The sequence below is a fragment of the Chelon labrosus genome, assembly GCF_963514085.1.
Source record: "Chelon labrosus genome assembly, chromosome: 24".
Classification (NCBI taxonomy): domain Eukaryota; kingdom Metazoa; phylum Chordata; class Actinopteri; order Mugiliformes; family Mugilidae; genus Chelon; species Chelon labrosus.
The window spans coordinates 14,139,150-14,149,355 of NC_140357.1; the positions used below are offsets into that span (position 1 = coordinate 14,139,150).

Genomic DNA, 10,206 nt, shown 5'->3' on the forward strand with positions numbered 1-10,206 from the left:
ATAACATGAAGGTTTTAGTTTGTTTTAGACACAGACGCTAAAGAACAAACCACAAACGTAAAGGATCTATGACAGAACCATGAGGAACTCCACCAGTTTTAAAGGTGGAGTCCTGTGCAGCGTTTATGGAGCGTTGGAGGTCAAACGGCGGTGGGGATGAACAGCCCATGAAGGTCGATGTGGACGGTGGCGGGGATGGTGGCTCGGGCGATCTCCTCGAAGTTTTTGGCGTCGAGGACGAGCATGAACGGAGAGATGTCGGGATCCGAGGAAACGACGGACGACAAGATGACTCCTGGAGAAAAACAAGACGCAGAGAAGACGTTAATCCTCACGTCTTTAATCTTTAATCTGCTTTTTTAAATCGAAGCTCTCACCGTCATCTTCCTCCACGGCGCCCGGAGACGCCACGAACACCGGCTCGGAGGGGTAGCAGTTTTCTTGCCGCCACTCGATGTGTTTCCTGGTGACGACGTCCATCTTGGCGATCTGTTGAACGAGAAGTTTAGTGACGGGAATGTTTATCGTTGGCATCAAGCAAACATTCTTTGGCACAAACCAGTTCTATGTAAAGTTTTGCAGACGGGACGTTAGTGGCGTTGGTCAGTGGTTCACCTTGTTGGGCTGAGGAGACCACTCCAGCCTTAGGCCGTAGAAGTATCTGTACTTTTTGGCGTTGAACTTGTAGTTGATCCCCGGCAGCTCCATACCTGGGGAGGAATCGGACTCGTTAGGTTGGGGAGGATTCAGCATCACTCACGCCAACAAAGCTGATATCGAACCTTCCAGCAGAGTGTCGGGCTGGCAGTAGATCGACCCGTCGTCCTGCATCACCGCCTGGGCCGTTGTGTCCGCCAGCGTCACCAGATTAGATCCTTTAGGAGAATCCTGGAGAATCGGATGCATCGTTTAAGAACGATCGATGAGCTCAATGAATGTTTCTGTTAAACCGCACCTTGTGGACGTCGAGCGGCAGGACGAATCTCTTGCAGACCGGCGGAGAGAAGCGCTTGTTGGACTGGATGAAGCTGCTGGTTTCCTGCCTCATGTTCTGGATGTAGAACATGTCGTACAGGTTGCTGTCCTCGTAGCAGATCAGGTCGAACACCACGTGGCCGTCGTCCTCGTAGGCGTTGATGTGGTGGAAGACCACCAGGGCGTCGCCGTAGAAACGGGCGGAGATCGCCTTGCCCGTCGTCTTGTTGATGACGTGGAACAGCGTCTGCGAAAAGGAAGCGGTGCAAATGAGGAGGATCAACGACGGAACCCGGAGGAACTCCGCCGGTCAGACGGTGGAAGGACTTACGGTGTCGTCCTTGTCGAATTTGAGGCAGTTGCCCCAGCTGACCCCTCTGAAATACGCCGTGGCCAGTTTGACGATGTCCAGCTTGAACGGCTGCTCCACGAACACGATGTAGTTCTCGGTCATGCCGAAGCTGTGGTAGTAGCTCGGGAACAAGACGGAGCGAAAGGGGACCGAACAGATCTGCTGCACTTTCCTCAGCGCCGGCTTTTTACCTAGAACAGACGACTCTTAGTCCTTCTCAGAGGAAACCTGACCGAAGATGGAACCAGATGAGTGTTCGGTACCTGAGGAGGCGACCGCCGGGACTTTGAAGATGACGTACTTGGGTCGACCCAAGCCCATGATGGCGGTGCCCATGTTGTAGGTGTTGCCCTCGTCGTCGTAGTGAGGATGAGCCGTCGCTAAGTTCACAGCAATGTGGTTCCTGTAGTTTATCTGGAGAAGAACAAAGTGATCAGGGTCTGTTGGAGGCGGAGGCGGAGGCGAGGCGGAGGCGGACGTACCCTTCCGATTGTCTCCAGGGTGTCGGGGTCGATCTGGTTGATGTAGTTGATCTCAGAGGAGGCGTAGTAGTCCTGGCCGTAACGGATGATGTTGATCAGGTTGTTGTCAGTGAAGTCGGGGACGACGTTGGACAGATGAGTGAACGCCCTGAGAGACAAACCACCAACATCAAGACTTTTAGCTGGGGGTCGGTTTTTGCCCAAGTTGGCCATGCTAATGCTAATGCTAACGCTATAACGCTAACGTGCCCAGTTTGGTGTGTTAGCATGCTAATTAGCACAGAACTCAAAGTTTAATCTAAAACAAATTAAAATAATTTAAATTAAATGATAGAAATAGATTTAAAAAAATAAACGAAAATAAATGTGTCAGAAAAAAATTAAAAATAAAATAAAAACACTAAATTAAAAATTTTAAATGACCTTTAGTTCTTCAGGACATGTTTTATAAATTATTATACCATTAAATGTTTTTTTATTTATTCATGTAAAATGTAAAAAAGTTACATTCAAGACCGAGAATAGAAATAAATAGAAAGTTAGAAATGTTTAATCAAATATTTTATATATATATATATATATATATTATTTTACAGATAAAGTATAAAAATAAATATTAAGTTGAATAAAATAAAGCATAATAAATAATAGTTGGTCATATAAAACAGGAAGTAAATTTAATTGAATTGAATTGATTTATTTAAACTCGAAAAATCATTGAGGGCTTAGCCCTCATTTACAATGATGTCGAGTAAACACACATATAACACATATACAATATCATGAAAACTAGTAATTAAAAACAAGGGCATGAAAATACAAAATGATCTTGAAGCATGACTTTAAAATTATCAAGAGAAACAAATGAATCAAGTTTAAGGCTGAGTTGCAGGGTATTCCAAGATGAGGGAGCACAATAACTAAAAGCAGTTTTACCAAGCTCAGTGCGCACATGTGGAACTTGCAGCAATAACCTGCTATTCCGAGTTTGGTAGGGGTTGGAATACCCAACTAAAAGGGAAGAAATATACATAGGGAGCTTTCCGGTTAAGGCCTTATAAATAAACAAAAAGAAATGCATATCCCTTCTATGAGATAAGGAAGGCCACCCAACTTTTTCATATAAAATGCAATGATGAGTACTGTAAGCATCATCTGTGATAAACCTAAGAGCTGAATGATAAACGGTGTCAAGAGCTTTAAGAGTAGTGACAGAGGCATGCCTGTAAATCACATCTCCATAGTCCAGAGAAGAAAGAAAAATAGCTTCAACAATCTTTTTCCTACAAAAAACTGGGAAAAGGCCTCTATTTCTAAACAAAAATGACAATTTCTGCCTCAGTTTACCTACAAGCCTGTCAATGTGATTTTTGAAAGTAAGTTTTTCATCCAGCCAGATCCCCAAGTATTTGTAATGTGAAACTCTGTCAATATTGGCCCCTTTTAAAGTAGAAATGTTATTGCAGCTAACATCTCTAGATTTAGTAAAAAGCATATACTTAGTTTTATTTGCATTCAGCATGAGCTTAAGACTGTTAAAAGCATTTTGCAGAACATTAAAAGACTGCTGCAACTGTTCCATGGCCAGGTACGCAGAGTCAGCAATACAATACAGAATTGTATCATCTGCATAGAGATGTACAGAGCAGTTTGATAGTAGAGGGATTATGCTATTTATGTATAATGTAAAAAGAATTGGACCTAGAACTGAGCCTTGTGGGACTCCCTTGGTTATTTGCAGGGGTTCTGACTGAACACTCCCCAGTTTCACAGAATGGTGTCTGTCTGATAGGTAGCTCTGAAACCATTGACATGTATTTGCATTGAAACCAATGCTAGGCAGGATTTGTAAAAGTAAAGCATGTTCTACTGTATCAAATGCTTTAGAAAGGTCTACAAAAATGGCAGCACAGTGTTTTTTCCTAAATGGTGGAATAAAATAATTTAAAAAAGCTTTTCAAAAATAAACTAGAAGTGAATACTACTAGTGTGTTTAGCAGAACGTTTGTCCTGTAATGATCTGTTGGTGCCAGGTGTGGAGGTGTGTACCTGGAGAAGATGTTCTTGCAGGGATCAGGGTAAACCATGGTTCCAAACTCAGAGACCACGATCCTGTTGGCGCCAATGTTCCTCTTGTAGGTTTCACTCTTCAGGAACTTGCTCCTGTACGTCACCTGACCTGGAACAACAACAACAACAGCCGCCTCATAAGTGAATGCAACCGTCCCACAGCCTTCTCCAGGTAAATAAAGTGTCTCCAGGTAAATAAAGTGTCTCCAGGTAACTGAATCCTCTGTGGGTCTGACCGTGGCTGAAGGTGAAGCTGTGGATCAGCGACATGCCGTCGAACCAGTGGTTGTACTCGGAGTCCCCCACGGAGAAAAGCCCCGGGCCGTTCCTCAGCAGCGTCCCCTGCAGCCAGGACGGGATGGCCCCTGCAGGTCAAAGGTCAGAGAGGAGGGTGAAAGGTCAGGGTCCAGACCTGGTTCATGATGCACAGTGTTTCTGAAAGCAGCACACTCACCTTTCACCTCAGCCGCCACCGGCCCTGGAGTCTCTGTCCCGTTCCTTGCGATTATCGCCTGCATGTTTCCTCCCGACTAAATAGATTTCCCAGAGTGCAGTGCTCCGGCTGAGCCTGACGACAGCTGACAGCCTCCGTTTGTCTACGTGGTCGCCTCCAGGTCTCAGAAAATATAAACTCGGTGAGTTATGCAAGCGTGCAGCGGACTTTACTCAGCTTTTCACAATAAAAGCACGGGTTTGACGACGCTGACACGTTTGAAAACCATTGATCTTAATAAACGTGACTCTGCTGATGTCAGCTGTTAATTGAAAAACTAAAGTCTCATTCCAGTTTGATGCTTTTAGTTTGAAGGGGAAGATGCTGACTCGGCCAGGGCTACGTTGACTCGTTGGACTCTCTGCTGTCAAAGCACACGTATTAATTAGCAGCATTAAACCAACTAAACGTCCTTTAATGTCTAAATGAACTGAGCGGTCCAGGTTTTATGACCTGCTGTGTTTAAACTCCAGAGTCTTATCTGGACCCGTGTAATTGGTTAAATCAGTTTAGTGTTTTACAGACGCTCTTATCAGGACACGTCCACGTCCCCGTCACCGCTGACGCTGCATAAATATCATCAACACCATTAGGATCATAAACACAGACGACCTGTAGACCCTTCAGCTTGGACCAGAATCAGGACCAGGACCCTCAGCCTTCCTAGTGATCCTTGGTCCAGAACCCAGTTTCTGATTCTGACCCCGTTGATCGTTAAGTTAGCCTAAAGAAGACGTTAGCCACTGAGTTAGCCTTAACATTGTTAGCTGCTACAGTAGCCTAAAGAAAACAACATTAGCCACTGAGTTAGCCTAAAGAAGATAACGTTAGCTAGCTACTGAGTTAGCCTAAAGAAGACAACGTTAGCCACTGAGTTAGCCTAAATAAGATAACGATAGCCACTGAGTTAGCCTAAAGAAGATAACATTAGTCACTGAGTTAGCCTAAAGAAGAAAACATTAGCCACTGAGTTAGCCTAAAGAAGATAACATTAGTCACTGAGTTAGCCTGAAGAAGATAACATTAGCCACTGAGTTAGCCTAAAGAAGATAACATTAGTCACTGAGTTAGCCTAAAGAAGAAAACATTAGCCACTGAGTTAGCCTAAAGAAGATAACATTAGTCACTGAGTTAGCCTAAAGAAGATAACATTAGCCACTGAGTTAGCCTAAAGAAGATAACATTAGCCACTGAGTTAGCCTAAAGAAGATAACATTAGTCACTGAGTTAGCCTAAAGAAGAAAACATTAGCCACTGAGTTAGCCTAAAGAAGATAACATTAGTCACTGAGTTAGCCTAAAGAAGAAAACATTAGCCACTGAGTTAGCCTAAAGAAGATAACATTAGCCACTGAGTTAGCCTAAAGAAGATAACAGTAGCCACTGAGTTAGCCTAAAGAAAAAAAAGAAGCCACTGAGTTAGCCTAAAGAAGATAACATTAGTCACTGAGTTAGCCTAAAGAAGATAACAGTAGCCACTGAGTTAGCCTAAAGAAGATAACAGTAGCCACTGAGTTAGCCTAAAGAAGAAAACAGTAGCCACTGAGTTAGCCTAAAGAAGATAACATTAGTCACTGAGTTAGCCTAAAGAAGATAACATTAGCCACTGAGTTAGCCTAAAGAAGATAACATTAGCCACTGAGTTAGCCTAAAGAAGATAACATTAGTCACTGAGTTAGCCTAAAGAAGAAAACATTAGCCACTGAGTTAGCCTAAAGAAGAAAACAGTAGCCACTGAGTTAGCCTAAAGAAGATAACATTAGTCACTGAGTTAGCCTAAAGAAGATAACATTAGTCACTGAGTTAGCCTAAAGAAGAAAACATTAGCCACTGAGTTAGCCTAAAGAAGATAACAGTAGCCACTGAGTTAGCCTAAAGAAGAAAACAGTAGCCACTGAGTTAGCCTAAAGAAGATAACATTAGTCACTGAGTTAGCCTAAAGAAGATAACATTAGCCACTGAGTTAGCCTAAAGAAGATAACATTAGTCACTGAGTTAGCCTAAAGAAGAAAACATCAGCCACTGAGTTAGCCTAAAGAAGAAAACATTAGTCACTGAGTTAGCCTAAAGAAGATAACATTAGCCACTGAGTTAGCCTAAAGAAGATAACATTAGCCACTGAGTTAGCCTAAAGAAGATAACATTAGTCACTGAGTTAGCCTAAAGAAGAAAACATTAGCCACTGAGTTAGCCTAAAGAAGATAACATTAGTCACTGAGTTAGCCTAAAGAAGAAAACATTAGCCACTGAGTTAGCCTAAAGAAGATAACAGTAGCCACTGAGTTAGCCTAAAGAAAAAAAAGAAGCCACTGAGTTAGCCTAAAGAAGAAAACATCAGCCACTGAGTTAGCCTAAAGAAGAAAACATTAGCCACTGAGTTAGCCTAAAGAAGAAAACATCAGCCACTGAGTTAGCCTAAAGAAGATAACAGTAGCCACTGAGTTAGCCTAAAGAAGAAAACAGTAGCCACTGAGTTAGCCTAAAGAAGATAACATTAGTCACTGAGTTAGCCTAAAGAAGAAAACATTAGCCACTGAGTTAGCCTAAAGAAGATAACATTAGCCACTGAGTTAGCCTAAAGAAGATAACATTAGTCACTGAGTTAGCCTAAAGAAGAAAACATTAGCCACTGAGTTAGCCTAAAGAAGATAACAGTAGCCACTGAGTTAGCCTAAAGAAGAAAACAGTAGCCACTGAGTTAGCCTAAAGAAGATAACATTAGTCACTGAGTTAGCCTAAAGAAGATAACATTAGCCACTGAGTTAGCCTAAAGAAGATAACATCAGTCACTGAGTTAGCCTAAAGAAGAAAACATCAGCCACTGAGTTAGCCTAAAGAAGATAACATTAGTCACTGAGTTAGCCTAAAGAAGATAACATTAGCCACTGAGTTAGCCTAAAGAAGATAACATTAGCCACTGAGTTAGCCTAAAGAAGATAACATTAGTCACTGAGTTAGCCTAAAGAAGAAAACATTAGCCACTGAGTTAGCCTAAAGAAGATAACATTAGTCACTGAGTTAGCCTAAAGAAGATAACATTAGCCACTGAGTTAGCCTAAAGAAGATAACAGTAGCCACTGAGTTAGCCTAAAGAAAAAAAAGAAGCCACTGAGTTAGCCTAAAGAAGAAAACATCAGCCACTGAGTTAGCCTAAAGAAGAAAACATTAGCCACTGAGTTAGCCTAAAGAAGAAAACATCAGCCACTGAGTTAGCCTAAAGAAGATAACAGTAGCCACTGAGTTAGCCTAAAGAAGAAAACAGTAGCCACTGAGTTAGCCTAAAGAAGAAAACATTAGCCACTGAGTTAGCCTAAAGAAGATAACAGTAGCCACTGAGTTAGCCTAAAGAAGAAAACAGTAGCCACTGAGTTAGCCTAAAGAAGATAACATTAGTCACTGAGTTAGCCTAAAGAAGATAACATTAGTCACTGAGTTAGCCTAAAGAAGATAACATTAGCCACTGAGTTAGCCTAAAGAAGATAACATTAGTCACTGAGTTAGCCTAAAGAAGAAAACATCAGCCACTGAGTTAGCCTAAAGAAGATAACATTAGCCACTGAGTTAGCCTAAAGAAGATAACATTAGTCACTGAGTTAGCCTAAAGAAGAAAACATTAGCCACTGAGTTAGCCTAAAGAAGATAACATTAGTCACTGAGTTAGCCTAAAGAAGAAAACATTAGCCACTGAGTTAGCCTAAAGAAGATAACATTAGCCACTGAGTTAGCCTAAAGAAGATAACAGTAGCCACTGAGTTAGCCTAAAGAAAACAAAATTAGCTACTAAGTTAGCCTGAGGAAGACAACGTTGGCCACTGAGTTAGCCTAAAGAAGATAATGTTAGCCACTAAGTTAGCCTGAAGAAGATAACATTATCCACTAAGTTAGCCTAAAGATTGTTGGCTGCTACAGTCTAGACAACCAGTGGTCATAATGTTATGCTACAGCTAACAGCTAGCTCTGAAGTGACTCTTCTGGTCAATTCTGTAAAAATGAACCAATCAACCACAACGTTCAGATCTTCTTGGATGAAAAATGAAGTTTATTACAAACAACGACAGAGAGCTGTTAGCAGTCAGTTAGCAGCTGTTAGTTCTGTACAAATAACACTGTTTGATTGGTTAGTTGAGTTGAGCCCATCGGCAACAAGGCTAGGTCTCAAACAGCACCCTACGCCCGTTGTAGTGCTACCACCTTCCATCCATAGTGCGCTATTCTTGAACTTTTAATAGCGCTAGAGCTAACGCTAACGCTAGAGCTTGAGCGAGAGCCACTTTTCAGTTAAAACCTTCCTCGTACTTCACCATCGGGTTTAAAAACCAGAAACCTTTCTTGGTTTTCGGTTCTTTTGTTTGCATCGGAACAAAGTGGCGTCCGTTTAACGTCGCCTTCATGTCACGACGTCCTGTTAACGTTTAGTTTTCGATACTGAACACGCCTGAACACTTGAACGTGACATGAAAGCAGCATTAAAATAATTTAACTGCAACACACACAGCGGCGTCTGAAGTCAGCAAACATCTGCTGGGCCAATCAGATGGTTTGGGGCGGGGCTTAGTGTCCAACTAAATGGCTCTGAGTGGTTGGAGGTCTTTCAGCTATCATGTGCTGTTGTTCCAGAACCTCGACCAGTCCAGTTGGTCAGCTTCCAGACGCCGTCGGTGTGTGTTGCCCTTTAAGGAAGGGGGCGGGGCTATTTTGAAGTCTGCCTGCAGCGTCCTCACCTGGAGGCTAATGGTGGTGCACATCCACAGCTTGATCACTTTGACCACGCAGCTGTGGGTCTTGCTAACGTTAGCAACCGTGCTAACGTATGGTTAATTCTTCTTGTCTGCGCACACCGCTGTTAGCTTCAATGCTAACTACTAACAACAGCAACCTGTGTTAGCAACCAAGCTAACATTAGCAGACACTGGTGAAGGACACCTTAAGACAGACCTCAAACCCCCCAGCCCCCCCACAGTACGACCAACAATGAGCACCCTGACCCGGGCTGGACAGCTCCTTAAGGACCGGGGTGTTGTCTGAGAATGGCACCAGAGAGAGAGACAGGTAGAGAGAGGTAGAGAGACAGAGAGAGAGAGAGAGAGAGAGAGAGAGAGAGAGAGAGAGAGAGAGAGACAGGTAGATAGGGACAGGTAAGGAGAGGTAGAGAGAGACAGGTAGGGACAGACAGGTGGGCTGAGACAGGTAGGGACAGGTAGAGACAGACAGGTAGGCAGAGACAGGTAGGGACAGGTAGAGACAGACAGGTAGGCAGAGACAGGTAGAGACAGACAGGTAGGCAGAGATAGGCAGAGACAGGGACAGGTAGAGACAGGTAGGGACAGGTAGGGACAGGTAGATAGGGACAGGTAGATAGAGACAGGTAGGGACAGATAGAGACAGGTAGAGACAGGTAGGTAGGGACAGGTAGGCAGGGACAGGCAGATAGAGACAGGTAGAGACAGGTAGAGAGTGTGTAGTAGGTCACAGTAGGTTGTGGCTGCTGCTGAGAGACAGGACCTGTTGGACGTCTGGTCTATGTACAGGAAACAGGAAGATGCATAATCAGAATATAAACAAGCAGAGCCACCGCCGCCGGTTGCCATGGTAACAACGGTGGACAGAGACAGAGAGAAGGGGGAGGCGGCTCCAGCTCTGGTTGGCTAAAAACAAACAAACAAACAAACAAACAAACAAACACCCTCCCAAATAAAAACAAAAGATGTCACCACAAACACAACGAGTCGTCATGGCAACGCTACACCAGGACACCACCTAACTTGTCTGTGGAAAAACACACACTCACGTTCAGGCACACACACACACACACACAGAAGATGGCGTCAGCGACAC

At 43.5% G+C, this 10,206-nt stretch overlaps 1 protein-coding gene across 1 annotated transcript; it reads right to left on the reverse strand.

Moving 5' to 3' along the window:
• Nucleotides 1–123: 123 nt before the first annotated feature.
• On the reverse strand, nt 124–4,426 carry bco1l (beta-carotene oxygenase 1, like; the record flags this gene model as incomplete). Its single annotated transcript, XM_084574226.1, is given in 12 exon segments — nt 124–153; nt 156–295; nt 378–489; nt 616–710; nt 783–888; nt 956–1,222; nt 1,307–1,518; nt 1,591–1,741; nt 1,810–1,957; nt 3,859–3,988; nt 4,116–4,244; nt 4,334–4,426. Coding segments are annotated over 12 exon segments (1,584 nt in total). The 5' UTR covers nt 4,398–4,426.
• Nucleotides 4,427–10,206: the final 5,780 nt, after the last annotated feature.